The 17,998-nt window shown below is 44.4% G+C and overlaps 1 protein-coding gene across 1 annotated transcript; it reads left to right on the forward strand.

The window, feature by feature from the left end:
- Window positions 1–1,145: 1,145 nt before the first annotated feature.
- LOC139764879 (uncharacterized) lies at window positions 1,146–12,053 on the forward strand. Its single transcript, XM_071691928.1, has 8 exons — window positions 1,146–1,225; window positions 1,411–1,631; window positions 2,140–2,245; window positions 3,710–3,802; window positions 7,963–8,026; window positions 8,375–8,458; window positions 8,940–9,166; window positions 11,498–12,053. Exons 1-8 carry the CDS (start codon window positions 1,146–1,148, stop codon window positions 11,904–11,906), a joined length of 1,284 nt encoding a protein of 427 aa, XP_071548029.1. The 3' UTR covers window positions 11,907–12,053.
- The last annotated feature ends 5,945 nt before the right edge of the window (window positions 12,054–17,998 follow it).

A 17,998-nucleotide genomic window follows, 5' to 3' on the forward strand; every position in this document is an offset into this window, starting at 1 on the left:
TTGTTAAGTGTACCGGGTTAGTTGTATGGGTGGACATACAATGAGAGGGTAAAGGCATGTACTGACCATCAGAATGGGAAGGAGCAGTATGGTTTCAGAAGTGGCACAGGAAGTGTGGATCAGGTGTTTGCTTTGAAGAATGTGGGAGAAATACTTAGAGAAACTGATGGATTTGTATGTGGCCTTGTGGGGATACCTTGTGGAAGGCCTTAAGAACTTAAGAATATAAAGTGTGGAAGGAAAGCTGTTACAAGCAGTGTTAAGTTTTACCAAGGATGTATGGCGTGTGTGCGAGTAAGAAGAGATGAGAGTAAAGGGTGGGTGTCTGCAGCAGGGGAGTGTTATGTCACCATGGTTGTTTAATTTTGTTTATGGATGGGATGGTGAGGAAGGTGAATGCGATTCTTGGAGAGAGGAGTGCGTATGCAGTTTGTAAGGGATGGGAGAACATGGAAAGTGTCACTTGTCGTTTGCTCATCATACAGCACTAGTGGCAGATTCGAGTAAGAAAATTCAAGAAGTTGGTGACTGAGATCGGAATAGTGTGTGAAAGGAGGATGTTGAGAGTAAATGTAAATAAAAGCAAGTGTTTAGGTTTAGCATGGTTGAGGGACTGGTTAATTGAGGTGAGACATTGAATGTAGAAAAAATGGAGGAAATAAAGTGTTTTAGATACCTGCGAGTGGACATGAGAGCGAATCGAACCATGGAAGCGGAAGTGAGTCACAGGGTGGTTTAGGGGGCAAAGGTTCTGGGAGCGCTGGAGAATGTGTGGGCAGAGAGAATGTTATCTGGGTGGATAAAGTTTTTTTTTTTTAAGGTATAGCAGTCCCAACAATATCATATGGATGCGAGACATGGGGGTATAAATATAGCTATGCGGAGGAGGGTGGAAGTGTTGGAAACGAAATGTTTGACACTGGTATAAGAAGGTTTGATCAAATAAGTAATGAGAGGTTATGAGTGAAGTGTGGTAATAAAAGAGCGCGGTTGAGAGAGCTGAAGAGGGTGTGGTGATCATGAGTGAGGAATGGTTGACACAGAGGGTAAATGTGTCAGAAATGGAGGGAACAAAGAGAACGGGAAGACCAAATTGGAGATGGAAGGACAGAGTGAATAAGATTTTGAGTGATCGGGGTCCGAGCATGCGGGAGGGTAAAAGGAGTGCATGGGATGGAATGAACTGGAACGATGTGGGATGCAGGGGTCGACGGGCGAGTCAAAGGTCTGAGTCGAGGCATGTGAAGCGTCCTGGGTAAAGCACGGAAAGGTCTGTAAGGCCTGGTTGTGGATAGTGAGCTCTGGTTTCGAGGCATTACACATGACAGGTAGATAATGAATGTGAGTGAATGCGGCCTTTCTCCGCCTGCTCCTGGCGATATCTCGCTAACGGTGGAAACGGCAATGAAGGACGACAAAATTAGATAAATATACAGGACCTACGCCTCTATATTCCTCGGCAGCTCTGAGCGTTCCGGATGTGTTGTGTGTGACGGAAGACGACTGCAGGTTTGGAGGATGGACGTCGCCCCTGCCGGACTGTGTGGACGGTCGGTGTCGCTGTCCAGCCAACACCTGCACAGTCTACACCACCGGCAGCAGGAACTACCTCTTCTTCTGCGGCTCCTGCGGTACGTCCCGTGTTGATCTGCCTCTCTCTCTCTCTCTCTCTCTCTCTCTCTCTCTCTCTCTCTCTCTCTCTCTCTCTCTCTCTCTCTCTATGGGTTACGGGACACCAACCAACCTCGGAGTAAACAAGCTCCGGCCTTCATCAACCAATCACTCGAGATCGAAGAGCTCTTCCACCAGGTGTCGACAAGCATCCAGGGACCTTCTCACTTGAGTCCTGGAGTTCCCAACATGCTTGTACTTCAGTGCAAGAGAGAGAGAGAGAGAGAGAGAGAGAGAGAGAGAGAGAGAGAGAGAGAGAGAGAGAGAGAATATGACGTCAATGAATCGTAAAACAATATCAACTTTCGCTACGAACTTCTTCCTATATGTGGTTCTTGGGAGTGTAGCTACATCCAGCCAATACACACGGCCCTGCTACGTCCCATGACAGTGCGACCTCGTACGAGAAAGGTGTCACTCAGGGGGACCTGCCTTTGACCTCGATCTCCTCTCATCCCCCCATCCCAGGCACCTTAGGATCAGAGTGCAACAACAGCATGGAATGTGACGGCCGGTGGGAGTGCGAGTCCAACTTCTGCGTCTGCGACAGGGGTGAAGTCATCAGGGAAATGTGGTGAGTAAAACTCTCTCTCTCTCTCTCTCTCTCTCTCTCTCTCTCTCTCTCTCTCTCTCTCTCTCTCTCTCTCTCTCTCTCTCTCTGGCTCTCTGGCTGGAAATCCTCCCCACCCGATATTCACTTTTCCAAAAAATGGAGGGGGGCCAAGTGAGGATATTCTATCTAAGGCTCGGTCCTCTGTTCTTAACGCTACCTCGCAAACGCGGGAAATGGCAAGTCTTATAACAGGCTTACTGAGTTCGATGGTGAGGTGTCCACTCTCTTAGAGGTTGCTGATGTCGAAAGTCAGTTGTTCTAGGTTGTGGTTAAGTACCACACAGTGCGGTCTCTGTGATAACATATAGCGAGATCTATTGTCCACAGGTGGCTAATTCTGTGAGACCCAACCCTCGTATTATATCTATGCTGTGAACGTGATCATGAACAGACCTTTGCAATATTACTTTGTGGTGTGGTAGATAAACCCATTTATTCCCCTAATGAATGTTTATACCATAGCAGAGAGTGGTGTACCTGTGTTACTGTACTGTCTGATGTGTGACAGAGAAGAGTGGGTTGTGCCTGTGACAGACAACTGTATTTCGTATCTGTGGCACACTGAATTATGATGTGTGCCTGTGACATAGCGGGGTGTGATCGCTGTGCGTTTCGCGGCCCCCTAAGACCCTCTACGCTCGTGGCATGCATCGAGCAGTCGCTTCCCACAGTTTCTTTATGGAAACCAACCTCACGAGAATTGACCGTTTTTTAAACATCTCTCCTTATACAATGAAGGAGTGGGATTTTTCTTCCATTATTTAGCATCCCTTCAACTAACCTCCCCACCTTTAAAAGAGCGCGGTTTAAACCTGAAGGAGCTCAAAGTAAGCCCCGCTTCTCATACTCGTTTTCTTATCTTTCATCAGGGGCATACTACTGTCCCTGCCATATCAGCTATAACGAAGAAAAGGTAATAAAATCTTTAGAATTTAAGAAATAACATTCTTCCTCTCTCAATAACAAATAAATTCAACCCACTAACAATACCTTGCATCCTTATCACTCATAAAGTCGACATAATATCTTTTTCATTTACTTAAGCAACGTAACACAGATATATCCCCTCCTTCCTAACTTAAGCAAGCAACTTTCGCTCTCCTATCTTACTGTGTCAATTACCTTCCTTTTCCCCTCACATAATGAATAACACATGCTCGTATATACACACTGAGTAGAACTGTATACCACTTCCCCCTCTACAGAGAATAGATCAGTGCTACCAATTCCTTAGTGTAAAGTAAACATGTTTTCCAGTGAAACAATTCCTATAATCTTCATCTTAGTGAACGATGTAATACACTTTTGCGGTTACTGAAAACAGATGGAAACTCAGTGGTACCCCAATTCTCCCTTATGAACAAAAGCTTAATCTTCACTTATTTAATTAAGAGTTGGAGCTGATGCTGTGGTTTCCTTCGGCAGCGTCTTCTTCAGCCCGGTGCCGACGTCCGTGAGCAACCTGGTCCTCATCCTGATCCTGGCCGTCCTTCTCATCCTGCACAAACTCATCAGCTCGTGAGTGTTCCAATACGGTCCCCTCCCGTCGCAGTGCACCACCAGCCTCCTCCTCCTCCTCCTCTCGTCTTACACCTAGTCCTTTGTCTTCCTGCTTCCTCTTCCATCTGTCTTACTGTCCTTCCTCTTCCTGCACCTCCTTCTCCTGTTTTAGTGCCCCTCCTCCTTCTGTCTCACTGTTCCTCCTCCTCCTCCTGTCTTATTGCCCCTTCTCCTCCAGTCTTAATGCCCCTCCTTCTCTTGTCTTACTGCCCCTCCTCCTTCTGTCTCACTGTTCCTCCTCCTCCTGTCTTATTGCCCCTCCTCCTCCAGTCTTACTGCTCCTCCTCCTCCTTCTGTCTTACTGCCCCTCCTCCTCGTCCTGTCTTACTGCCCTCCTCCTCCTATTTTTCTGCCCCTCCTCCCTGTTTCTGTCCCTCCTCCTCCTCCTGTCTTAGTGTCCCTCTTCCTTCTGTCCAACTGCTCTTCTTCCTTCTGTCTCACTGAATTTATATATGGGAGAATTATGATTTAATTCCTCCTTACGACAGCTACATACAAAGTGTACACTGCAGGTGTACAGCAGTGCTCGTGGTGAATGTAAACTACTAGTGTACTAGTGGAGGAAAGTGTAGACTACAAGAGTATACCTCATGATTCACAGGACACCACGTGACACCCTTACCATAGGACCTGTCACATGACATCCCCCCCATATTACGCCCTACAAAATGACACCTGCCACATGACGCGCTATCACAGGACCATCCACATGACACCTGCCACATGATACTCTACCACAGGGCCTTCCACATGACACTCTACCACAGGGCCTTCCACATGACACCTGCCACATGACACTACCACAGGGCCTTCCACATGACACTCTACCACAGGACCTTCCACATGACACCTGCCACATGACACTCTACCACAGGGCCTTCCATATGACACTACCACAGGACCTTCCACATGACACCTGCCACATGACACTCTACCACAGGGCCTTCCACATGACACTACCACAGGACATTCCACATGACACCTGCCACATTACACTACCACAGGACCTGCCACATGACACCTACCACATGACATTCTACCACAGGACCTTCCACATGACACCTGCCACATGACACTACCACAGGGCCTTCCACATGACACTCTACGACAGGACATTCCACATGACACCTGCCACATAACACTACCACAGAACCTTCCACATGCCTCCTACCACATGACACTCTACCACAGGACCTTCCACATGACACCTGCCACATGACATTCTACCACAGGACCTTCCACATGACACACTATCACAGGACCTTCCACATGACACCTGCCACATGACACTCTATCACAGGACTTTCCACATAACACCCTACCATGGGACTTGCCACAAGTCAAACCCCACCATATGACACCCTACCATAAGATCTGCCCCACGGCACTTTACCACGGGGCAGAGACCACACAACAACCTCCATCACAGGACAAAGACCACACCTGATCCTTGTCTCTGGGCGCACGTACCACGAGCTGCAGTCCAACCACAGCGGAGGGGGGGGGTTAAATAGGGGGAGGAAGGGGTTACTTGGGAAGAAAGGAAGGACCAGCATTCCAACGAAAGAGATAGAAAGATAGATAGATAGACGGATAAAGATAAGAGAGAGAGAGAGAGAGAGAGAGAGAGAGAGAGAGAGAGAGAGAGAGAGAGAGAGAGAGAGAGAGAGAGAGAGAGAGAGAGAGGTAAACTAAGAGAACAGAGATAACCAAATAGAGAGAGAGAGAGAGAGAGAGAGAGAGAGAGAGAGAGAGAGAGAGAGGCAAACTAAGAGAACAGAGATAACCAAATAGACAGACAGACAGAGAGAGACAGACAGTGCAGACACAAAAGAATGTACCTTCGTCACCTTGATCACGAAGATCATGAATAGGAAGACCCTTACAAAAATCAATTGGGTGGACTAAAACACAAACGTGCACCCATCAGTCCGTTAGCCACGCATTATCTTAACACATCTCTACCGCACCAGAATCACCCTGAAGATGTGTTAATCGCTGATCGTAACTTACAAAAGTATCTTAAAGGATCTTGTGTCGTGTCGTGGTCCGGAACCCCGGTTCACAATCAATTCGGAAGATGACTAGAATATTTCGCACAGATCCGGATTAATTCAATTACCTCAGAGTCTCCTTAAAACTACTATGAATTGATTATATTTATCCTTTAATATCATATAAATCCCCCTCAGGACCGTCCACCTGAGGCTCCTGCAGCTTCTGAGTCTCCTTACCGTAATATAAACAGAATATTATTATCCTGTAACATCATATAAACAACACCCCCCCAGGACCCTTTCCCCAGAGGTTCCTGCAACTTCAAGGCTACGCTATAATCAGCAGCAGGGAAAGGTTGGACTCTTCACTCGCTTCGTAACTACAAGCAAAGGCGGAGCCCTGTCGGTACTGCCATACCAAGAGATGAAACAGTTATAGACAGACGTCTTCGGCATGCTTGGGACGACGTATTCGTCAGTGGGGGTATAAACCCAGGTATCTCCCCTGAAGACGATACTGGAACTTAAAAACCAACAACAACAACAACAACAAAAAAAACCCCACTTGGAATGAAAGAATGGCAGAGCCAATTTTTTTTTTTTTTTTTGGGGGGGGGGTTATATCCAAAATGCGAAACCTCCCCAGGTGGGGTAGGTGACTTTAAGGAAAAAAATGTTTTTTTTTTTTTGAGAAACTTGGAAAAAATCATATCAATTGTACTTCAAAAAAAATCATATCAATTTTTCTTTTATCTCCCTTAAAGATAAGGGAGAGATTATAGACAAGACCTAGCCTTATGGGAAAATAAATAAAGTGTCGCATCTTCCTCAAATGACGATAGACTTGCCTCTTAGAGGACCGCAGATTTTATGAGTTTGGGAGAGAAATGTGAAGAAAAAAAAAAAAATTCAGAGTTCCATAGTTTAGCTGAGGAAGGAAAGAAGAAAAAGTATCGGTCAACCCTTGAGTTCCTAATGCTTCCAAAGTGTCTGTAGGATGTGATGCCTATCGTCTGCTATGAGACCCTAGCTAAAACAAGAGGAGACAAGCAACCAATTCTTAGGAGAAACAACCCGAAGCAATACCTGTAAAATAGAGAGAAGAAAGCAATTCAATCTGAGAAAAAACAGAGTAGGGTAATAAGGCGAATTCCTTTTGACTGACCTAAATTAGTCAGAATTTAATGCTACAGTTAATGTAGAAAATAAAAATCAATGCTGTAGTATTCGATGTTATAATTATCTGATCGATGGCGTTTGACAATGATTCTTCGTGACCTTTGCAGTCCTCTTGTGATATTGCCCACAGAAGTGCCTTCGGTGCAAAATCAAAATAGCCGCGGTGAGAGGCAAAACCAACAGATGTTAGATGTCAGGTATTAGACCGATATCGTAATTTCAAAACCCTCTGACAGACACCTGTGAAGAGGTTTACTTAAAGAATTATCTCATTACACTATCAGACAAGTAGCGTTTGCTTGACAATAAGTAGAAGACTCTGCCAACTCTGTTAAACACCCTGAGAACCTCCACAAACTTGAAGACAAGAGACTATCAACACAATAAACATTCGATATAGCCTTTGCGTGCGTCGCCATTGTCAATGATCGCTCACAAGTATACACTGATACAAGGCTCTGTCGTCAAGGATCAGATTGCCAAGAAAAATGAAATCTAAGTCCTTAAGCACCGAATTCATACTACTAGTGGATTCAGTCTATATTATATTCTCTGGCGTTATAATAGGATTGAGTCTATATTACACAAGGATTCAGTCTATATTATCTCTGGCGTTAGACTAGGATTCAGTCTATATCACTTCTGGTGTTAGGATTCGATCTACATTATCTCTGACGTTATACTAGGACTCAGTCTACAATAGGATTCAGTCTATATTATCTCTTACGTTATATTTGATATCATGGTGGAGAACATGCTTCATTAAGAGAAATTTCATCATCAGGTGATATATTATGAGAAACGCCTATCCACCAACCAGATTTACAGTATATATCCTGAGGCAGGGTAGGGCCGCCTATTTCATGAAACGCATAGGAGTTACTGACGCTGACGTCTTCAGTAAAGAGCACTAATGACTCACCTCTTCCCTACCTACTGCAGGAAGAGGACTCTGTGCAAGTGCTGTTGCAAGAAGTCGGACGACGACACCGAGGACGAGGGTACGGTGAGTAGCCCTGGCCAGCTAGCCAGTCTCAAGGTTCCGTGTCAATATAAGGCAAACAACACCGCCTCCATCATTCTCCTTTTGTTCCTTCACATTCGGTCTCCGTTAACCCCTAGCATTATACTATCATTCAGTCCTCATCCCTATTGTTATTATCATGATGATGATGATCATTCATGTATTACAAAAGAGACATGTAATATACAGTTAGCAGTAAAGGAAATAAAGGCAAGGAGAGAAAGGTAACTGCAATTATCACATTGTCATTCGCTAGCGATATTGATCGCTGGAGCCTTGACGGCAAGTTAACAAAACGTACCCTTCCATGTCTCCCCGCCCCGCCCGTAGAGAGTGGTCGCTTACAACCCAAGCAGCGGCGAGAAGACGGCAGCGTACACCATCACCCACTCCGAGTTCATGGTCACCTCTGATGTCAGTAGATAAGTCTCTCTCTCTCTCTCTCTCTCTCTCTCTCTCTCTCTCTCTCTCTCTCTCTCTCTCTCTCTCTACGTATCAATATCTATCATCTGTCTGTCTATCTATTTTACTCTTCATGTTACTAACGAGTTGTCGTTCATCTTCTCAGGCTAACTTCTTCAGATATATTTCCTTTTAATCTTGTAAGACTTCAATGATTATAATGAGTATCGTATTGATTAATGATTGATAATATCAGTGATAATAATACTTGCAATGATACCATAGCTACTACTACGATTCTTAACAAAACCGTACTAGTGGTAATAATAGTAGTAGTAGTAACAGTAGTAGAAATAGAAATAGTAGGAGAAGTGGTGGAATTAGTAGTTGTAGTAGTAGTAGAAGTTGCAGTAGTAGTAGTAGTAGTAGTAGTAGTAGTAGTAGTAGCAAACTAAGTGTTCTATGAGAGATCGTTTATTCTTCCAATACCCAGGACCCGGATCTGGAGTGGGCGTTGGAGTTATCCCGAGAGACGTGGGGGCGCGGGGAGGTGTGGCTCCCTATGGCGGAGTCCACCTGGTCCTCCCGCGCCTCCTCGGCCTTGCCTGAAGACCTCCGTCGCATTTCCACCAGGGGAGGCGGCCTCCCGCCGGAGCATCCGACGCGCACCGCCTCCACTTCCACCGGCTCCTCACCCTCCTCTGAGCCGGGAACGTCAGGGTGAGTTATTTTTTCCAAAGATTATCTGGTTTCCTTTCGAAACGAACACACACACACACACACACACACACACACACACACACACACACACACACACACTATTGATCATCCTGATTTATGTAAATGACTTGGCTAAGAGGACTATACTCTTGTCTGAATATGTTCGTGGATGATGCCGCGGTTGTGAAGTGGAGGACTGCATCAACTTGCAAGGGGACCTAGACAAACTCATAAGAAAAAAGATGATCTGACACTTGGTTTGATGAAATCCAACCCCGAGTTATGTGTAACGAGATGAGATTAGGGACACGGTGAAAGAGGGTTCGATACTGGGTTCGATCGTCGTAACAGCATAGAGGAAATAAGTCGCATGGAATCTGGGTGCGAGAGAGGCGTGAGAAGTAGACAATGGTCTGAAGCTGTCGCCAGTGGCCTACCTTAGGAGATCAGTAAAGGAGATAAAGCGTCAGCTGACAAATATTAGAACTGCTTTCCAGTACATGGACGAGGGAGTTTTCAGCAAGCTGTTCACGTCGTGTATGAAGCACTAAGAACTAATGGAGCCGGTCTAGTGGAAGACAACAAAGATGGCACCAGAATTGTGAGACTTGAGCTACAGTGAAATAAGAAATTTCTATCTAATTCCTATTTTTCAAGCCGTAATAAAACTGTTATATAATTATCCTGTTTTCATCCTTTCTCTCTGCGTCCGCCTCTGAACTACAAAACCTGTATCCTGATTTTGTACCCTTGTATTCAGTTCCTACGGTTATAAGAAAGAGCCAGTGTAACTATCTCAGCCCTATGTGTACTTATGATATTCAGTAAACATGCCTGTGCCTTTTCATTGCCACTCCTGATATCTTATTTCTCTCTGAGACACAATTGTCTCTTGATATTCTTATTAGCCCATTTTTCATATCAGACTTTAATCCCCACTCATGATTCCAGTACACAGGTGGTGTTTGTGCCTATTCCATCATCAACGCAACCTGTTGCACACCTCGAAGACCTTGAGTCCCCATACTTTGATGTTATCTGGCTCAAGGTCGGTCTTCCAACTATCACACTTTTCCTCTATGTCTCCTAATGCTCTTCTACAACACATTTTGATATCTCTCTTCGACTATCGACACTCCTGGCATGAGACTGTGGTATCCTCTCACCCGCAAGCGGAGATCATCTACTTAGGGGAATTCAACGTTCACCATAGGGAATGGTTGAATTCCTCCCTTACGGATGTTTGGGGAATTGAAACCCTCACTTTCTCTATCATCAATGATATAGAGGAAATAATCTCCCACCCCACCCATATCACCTGACCTCTATGACCACTCTTCTAATATTCTGGATCTGTTCTTCAACTCTAATCTTTCGCGCTGTAACTACACAATCTGGCCACGCTCTCATATATGTATCTATTTCAATGATACCTTCCCCTTCAGTCGCCTCCTTCTAAACGTAAATATTGGCACCTCAGCAAAGCTGACTGGAATCGCTTCCGAAAACTCTTCTCCGACTTTTCTTGGGTAAATTACTGTCTTTTATGTGGTGATGCTTCTGTCTCTGCCAAACACACAATAGAGGCTATTCTTAGAGGAATGAAAGCATTTATCTCCTCTCCCTCCAAGACGACTTCTTATAGTCCTTGGTTCATCCTTTCCTGTTCTGAGGCCATTCAGGCAAGGGATCAGGCATATCGGGCGTGAAAAAATTCTCCTTCTTCTGACTCCTATACAGCATTTATCATTGCCTAAAATCGTTGAAAGTACGTTATCCGTAAGGCAAAGCTTTCCTTTCATCAAAAGAAGTGCGATTACCTCTCCTCGTCATCCATTGACAGGTCTTGCTGGTCCTTAGCTAAGGGCATTGCTAACAACTTCTGTCGCTCAAACTTTCCATCACTTTTCCGTTCTGACGATACTATAGCTGTCGCTCCTGTATACAAAGCAACTCTCTTTGGCTCCAGTTTCTTCTCTAACTTTTCCGTAGATGGTTCCATAACTCCTTCACCCCCTGATGCTCCTCTTACTCATCCTATGCCCCTTCCTGTAATCTCTTTTCAAACTGTCCGAGAACCGCTTTTCTCTGGACGCAATTAAGGCTTATGGTCGTGATGACATCCATTCCGAGTACTGAAGAATAGCGTGCCAACGGAACGGTTCCGGTACTTGCTCGTCTGTTCCGTTTCTGTTTAAAAATCAGAACATTTCCTTTTTGGAAGCATGCGTTTGGACCCTTCAGTTGAGAGGGGTCTTGTCCTATAACCCTTACATTAGTCCAACCCACCTGCAGCCCTCCCTCCTGAACTGTCTCATCTCTCCTCCTCAGATGGCGGCCGAGGTCATCGTCGTCCTCCTCGTCGTTCTCACCCACGGCATCTGTTGCGTCGGAAGACCAACGTCGTCGTCACCGCCTCTCCACACGTTCCTCCACGTCCTCCGCCCTTGCCACATTCACTCCTCTTCCTCCTCCTCCTCCTTCTCCTTCCTTTTCCTCCTCCTTCTCCTGTCCCCGATCATCTTCCCTTTCGTCCTCCTCCTCCTCCACAACCTGCTCCCATAGCACCTCACCCTCCTCCCCCTCCTCCTCCTCCTCCTCCTCCTCCTCCTGCTGTTGTTGCCAGAGGAGTTGGTCCGTCTCCCACGCGCCGCATTCCTCGGCAGCGTCCCTTCCCTCATCGGCGTCCTGCTGCGGCACGGCGGGAAGAGAGGAACACCTCACCGACATCAGACTGTGAGGGGCCGTTCAGCAGGGCACGGGGGTGCGACCCCTCACAAAAGCGGGTTAGCAGCCTCTACAACAGATGGGCTACGGCTGCTTCAGCTGAGGAGCAGCAGCTTCTACAACGGCAGGGCGACGCAACGGCTCCTGCAGCGTGCGTGATGCTCCAGCCGCTACAACAGTCGGGCTACAACCTCGGGGCTTCGACTACTGCACCGACGGGGATAAGGGTGATACAACGGATGGATTAAGAGTTTCCGAAGGGAAAAAAAAAAAAACGGTGGGGTTGCAACTACGGCAGCTGCTACAAGAGCGACGCACCGGTCACTACTGTAGCAAGGAGCCTCTGCTGGACTGCGGGTTTCTACAGTAACGTCACCTACAGTCAGTGTCGGAGGGCAGAACTTTGTCGAGATGATAATCTCTCATCACTTTACAGAGACTGTCAACAAATTGCCGTAGAAGGTGACTAAGATGGGCGGGAAAAGGTGGCAGGAAATCCTGCCTTCCTGCATTACTTTCCAAAAGAAAGAAGAAAGCAAGGAACCAAGTGAGGATTCTTACCCTCTAAGGCTCTGTCAACTGTTCTTATCGCTACCTACGCTTATGAAGGAAATGGCCTCCTACACAGGGGACCCGGGTTCGATCCTGGCTGTTGGAGGTTATTATGTTACATGGTAGTGCGCGTTCATATGCACTATTTGGCAGCGGATGGAACCATGGAAGCGGAAGTGAATCATAGGGTGGGGGAGGGGGCGAAAGTTCTGGGAGCGTTGAAAAATGTATGGAAGTCGAGAACGTTATCTCGGAGAGCAAAAATGGGTATGTTTGAAGGAATAGTGGTTCCACCAATGTTATATGGTTGCGAGGCGTGGGCTATAGATAGAGTTGTGAGGAGGAGGGTGGATGTGCTGGAAATGAGATGTTTGAGGACAATATGTGGTGTGAGGTGGTTTGCTTGAGTAAGTAATGAAAGGGTAAGAGAGATGTGTGGTAATAAAAAGAGTGTGGTTGAGAGAACAGAAGATGGTGTTTTGAAATGGTTTGGTCACATGGAGAGAATGAGTGAGGAAAGATTGACAAAGAGGTTATATGTGTCAGAGGTTGAGGGAACGAGGAGAAGTGGGAGACCAAACTGGAGGTGGAAAGATGGAGATAGAAAAAGATGCTGAGTGATCGGGGCCTGAACATGCAGGAGGGTGAAAGGCGTGCAAGGAATAGAGTGAATTGGAAAGATGTGGTATACCGGGGTTGACGTGCTGTCAATGGATTGAACCAGGGCATGTGAAGCGTCTAGGGTAAAACATGGAAAGTTTTGTGGGGCCTGAATGTGGAAAGGGAGCTGTGGTTTCGGTGCATTATACATGACAGCTATAGACTGAGTGTGAACGAATGTGGCCTTTGTTGTCTTTTCCTAGCGCTACCTCCGCACATGCAGGGGAAGGAGGTTGTCATTTCATGTGTGGCGGGGTGGCGACGGGAATGAATATGGGCAGTATGAATTATGTACATGTGTATATATGTATATGTGTGTGTATATATATATATGTATAAGTTGAGATGTATAGGTATGTATATGTGCGTGTGTGGACGTGTATGTATATACATGTACTGGCTTTTTCTATATAAACTTTAAGATAAGACAAGATATCTTTATTGTCATTTTGTATACATGATACAAAATCAAATTCTTTAAGGTTACGATCATACAAGTCTCTGAACTTGAACATTGTCAGCAATTACAGTTTCACACACTGAACGTATTCCACTCATCCAAAACTCTATTATTTGGAAATACAGTACTTCTGTAACTTATTTTCTTCTTCTTGTACAAGTTCGTCGCTTAATTTTTTGCCATGACATTTCTTGGCTACTCTCTTTCTCCCCATCTTTCACGGGACTGTGCTCTCTCAACATTGTCCAAATGGTTCAGAAAACTTGGTTTTGATGGGAAGGGTCATCTTTCAATACTCCTCTTGTTCCGCAATGGACAGAATTATCGCCTCCAACCCTTCCCCAAATAACATACTTGTGTACGTCTCAGCTATTATCTTTCTTGCCCTCCTCTGCACCTTCTCTACCAGGTCTTTTAAGATTCTCAAGAGTTGTTTAGATTACTTGAGGGGATACTTCGGATGTAGTTCCGTTTCACAGAGTTTATTAAACATCTTATCTCTGTCTTTCGTTAATGTTCTAGTCTAATGCGTGACAATTCGCTTGCTCAGCAGTTATGAATGGGTGTTCCAGCGAAAGCTTTGGCATCACAATCAAACATCACTGGCCCCTTCCACACACCAAGTTCATGTAATCTATTTCCAGTGGGATTACAGTCATTTTGAGACCATTTTTTCTTAGTGTCCCATCTTCGTCAGCCAGGGTTAATCGTCATTAATCATATATAAAGACCAGCTTTTGAGCTTGACTCCGTCTCTTCGAAATCTGGTGTAATCCTCGTCAATCTAGGTGATTATCCAAGTTAAATGGTCCACTGATTACGGAAAAACATAACTTGGCTCAAGACAATAAAGCCGTGTCGATTATTTTTTTTTTTCTTTTCATCTCCATTTACCATGGAAGACACAGGCTCTATATTCCAGATTCAGCCCATATGCTAAGAGAGGAGAGCATTCTGCGACACATTGATAGACCAGTCGAAGACATACAATCATCGTTGAATGGAGGAAATGCAAATAAAAACAGCAGATTAGTGAAAGAAGCTGACAAATGAGACACTGAAGCCTGTGAATGCTCTTTCTCCGTAACTTACTTACAACAGGGGAAGTTTCCGTGGGCTGACATCACGGCTTTGTTCACGCTGATATTCGAAATTGGTAATGAGTCCTCGCATGACAATTCATCTCCAGTTAGCTTAACGTCTGTAGCTGGTAAACCGTTATGAAGACCGTCAGTCGAGACAAGACCCAAAGTCATTCCACAAGATCACCGGGTACCTCAACGGTTTTCAGTGTGTATGACAATCCTGCCTGATTTCTTTGATGATACAGTCAACGTGTATGGGGCAAGTGAAGCAGATGATGTCATCTATCTGGACTCCGGTTCAAAACTGGTGTCTGTGCTCATCCCAACATCAACACACCAGAGGCGCGCCTTGAAGACTTTTGAGTCCCCAAACACTGAAGTTCTTTGATTTCAAGGTCTGTCCTGTCAGTGCCAATGTTTTCCTTTGTTTCTCCCGCTGCTCTTCTAATTCTACAGATCTTATAACTTTCTTCCACTGTCTAGACTCCTGCCTGGAAGCAGTAACATCCTCTCATCCACAAGCCGAGATCCTCTACCTAAAGGGTTTTCAACGCGCACCATAGGGAATGGTTGAACCCGTCTCATACGGATGGTGGGGGAAATTAAGGCTCCTATGCTCTCCATTTCTCAGTTATATAGAGCAAGTTATCACCCACCCCATCCATATTCCTGTCCTCTGTGGCCACTCGCCTAATATTCTGGATCTGTTTTTCACCATGGCATCGCTCTGTAGTTACACAATCTCGCCCCCACCTGGTTCATCTCATAATTGTATTCAACTGAACGGTACCTCCCCTATCAGTAGCTCCTTCTAAACGTGAATACTGGCACCTAGACAAAGTTGACTCGAATCACTTGCAAGACTTCTTTTCTGATTTTCCTTCGGTATATTACTGTCTCTTACGTGATGAGGCTTCTGTCTTCGGCGAACGCATAGCAGAGGTTATTGTTGCAGGAATCACTAATCCACTCTTCCTCCAAAACGACCTCTTCTGCCAATCCGACTCCCATTCAGCACTTACCACTGCCCGTCATCCCTACATGGACGTTATCCGTGAGGCAAAGATTTCCTTTATTGAAAGGAAGTGCGATAACCCCTCTCCTTCAACCACTGATACGGCTTTCTGGTCTTTAGCTAAGGGTATAGCTATCAACTTCTGTCGCTCTAAATTTCCTTCACTTATCTGATCTGTCGTTACTATAACTGATCTCCCGTAGACAAAGCATCTTTCTTTGGTTCTCCTTTCTCTTCCAACTCCACCTAAGATGACTCCAATATTTTTTAACTCCCTGATGCTCCTGTTGACTAATCTTATGCCCCTTACTGTAATCTCTTCAAATTGTCCGAAAAGCACTTCTTTCTCTGAACACAAGCAATCCTTATAGACCTGACGCCATTCATCCCCGTGTCCAGAAAGCCTTTGCCAGCAAAACTGCCCCGGTGCTTGCTCGTCTGTTCCGCTTCTGTTTAAAAACACGATCTTTTCCTTCTTCTTGGAAGCATGCATAGGTACATCCCATCCCTAAGGAAGGTGACCGTTCTTAACTCCTCCAACTAGCGTCCTGTTGCTTTGACATCTGGTCAAGTTTAATGCCTCCAAGGCAATTTTTGTTCATCTCTCTATCGAAAATTCCTCATATTACCGTAACATTCACATTAACTTAGAAACTTTACGGAAACAGCGAAGTCTGCCTCTAGAAAACTGGCATTCCTGTACAAAGGTCGAAATTTCTTTTCTCCCGAACAGTTGCTCCGTTTATACAGAGGATTTATTCTTTATTGTACAGAGTCGAGACGAAAGCGACCCCACTTATCAACTCTGCAAGGGTAACTTTAAAACTTGACCACCTTGCCCTACGCTAAAGCGTTGGTTCACTTTCCTTCTTCTGTAATTACCTTTTTTTTTCTCTCTCCAGAGAACTGGTTCTGTAACCTTACCACTAGCTAGACCATGCAGTACTCCGTAAGCTGTTGCGCCACATCATAACTATGTGGTCCTTGGCAACACAAGGCTGGGCCGTTTTGATAACTGTTTCTTTCCCTACACTTCGAAGATTTGGAACTCCCTACCCTCTCATATAAGTCTTTCCCAGTAACTATAACCTGGCGCTTTTTAAAATACAGGATTTTTCACCTTCTCCAGAATTCGTAATACTTTTCCTTACCTCTTCTTTTTTCCTTTTCATTAACCTTTATAATATATATACATATTCAAATGAATGTGTGTGTGTGTGTGTGTGTGTGTGTGTGTGTGTGTGTGTGTGTGTGTGTGTAAAAGATAAGTCACATGGTATATATGTGGCTGTACTACAGTGATCAGAAAATTGGTCGTCAAATTATAAATAAAGAGAAGTGAACAGCGGTCAGCCCACAGAATGCCTAAACTTAACAAATGATGCGCAGCAGAGATCTGTCTTAGGACCAGTTCTCTCGTTCTCATTTACTGGAAATGGACCTACGCTGCAGTATATCAAAATTCGCATTCGATATCAACCTGGGAAACTGAAGTTCCGCGGAAACTGAACGTTTGCAACTTCAAACAGTGACGTAGACAAACTGATGGAATGGGCTAACAGGCGGCAAATGAATTTCTATATCGACAAGAGCACAAGTCTTACACATCAGAAGTAAAAAGGAAAAAAAAAAAAAAAAAAAAAAAAAATATATATATATATATATATATATATATATATATATATATATATATATATATATATATATATATATATATATATATATATATATATATATATATATTTCTCCCCTATCCCTGGGGATAGGGGAGAAAGAATACTTCCCACGTATTCCCTGCGTGTCGTAGAAGGCGACTAAAAGGGAAGGGAGCGGGGGGCTGGAAATCCTCCCCTCTCATTTTTTTTTTTTTTTTTTTTTCCCAAAAGAAGGAACAGAGAAGGGGGTCAGGTGAGGATACTCCCTCAAAGGCCCAGTCCTCTGTTCTTAACGCTACCTCGCTATCGCGGGAAATGGCGAATAGTATGAAAAAAAAAAAAAAAAAAAAAAAAATATATATATATATATATATATATATATATATATATATATATATATATATATATATATATATATACATATATATATATATATATATATATATATATATATATATATATATATAGATATATATATATATATATATATATATATATATATATATATATATATATATATATATATATATATATATATATCCCCATTTTCCATACTATTCGCTATTTCCCGCGATAGCGAGGTAGCGTTAAGAACAGAGGACTGGGCCTTTGAGGGAATATCCTCACCTGGACCTCTTCTCTGTTCCTTCTTAAAAAAAAAAAAAAAAAAAAAAAAAA

This window comes from Panulirus ornatus, chromosome 4, assembly GCF_036320965.1.
Source record: "Panulirus ornatus isolate Po-2019 chromosome 4, ASM3632096v1, whole genome shotgun sequence".
Lineage (NCBI taxonomy): Eukaryota > Metazoa > Arthropoda > Malacostraca > Decapoda > Palinuridae > Panulirus > Panulirus ornatus.

Coding starts and splice junctions, on each gene's coding strand:
- LOC139764879 (XM_071691928.1), top strand. CDS start 1,146: ATGCGGGAGGGTAAAAGGAGTGCATGGGATGGAATGAACTGGAACGAT. Junction 2,246..3,709: donor GAAGTCATCAGGGAAATGTG/GTGAGTAAAACT, acceptor TTCCTTCGGCAG/CGTCTTCTTCAGCCCGGTGC. Junction 9,167..11,497: donor TCTGAGCCGGGAACGTCAGG/GTGAGTTATTTT, acceptor TCTCCTCCTCAG/ATGGCGGCCGAGGTCATCGT.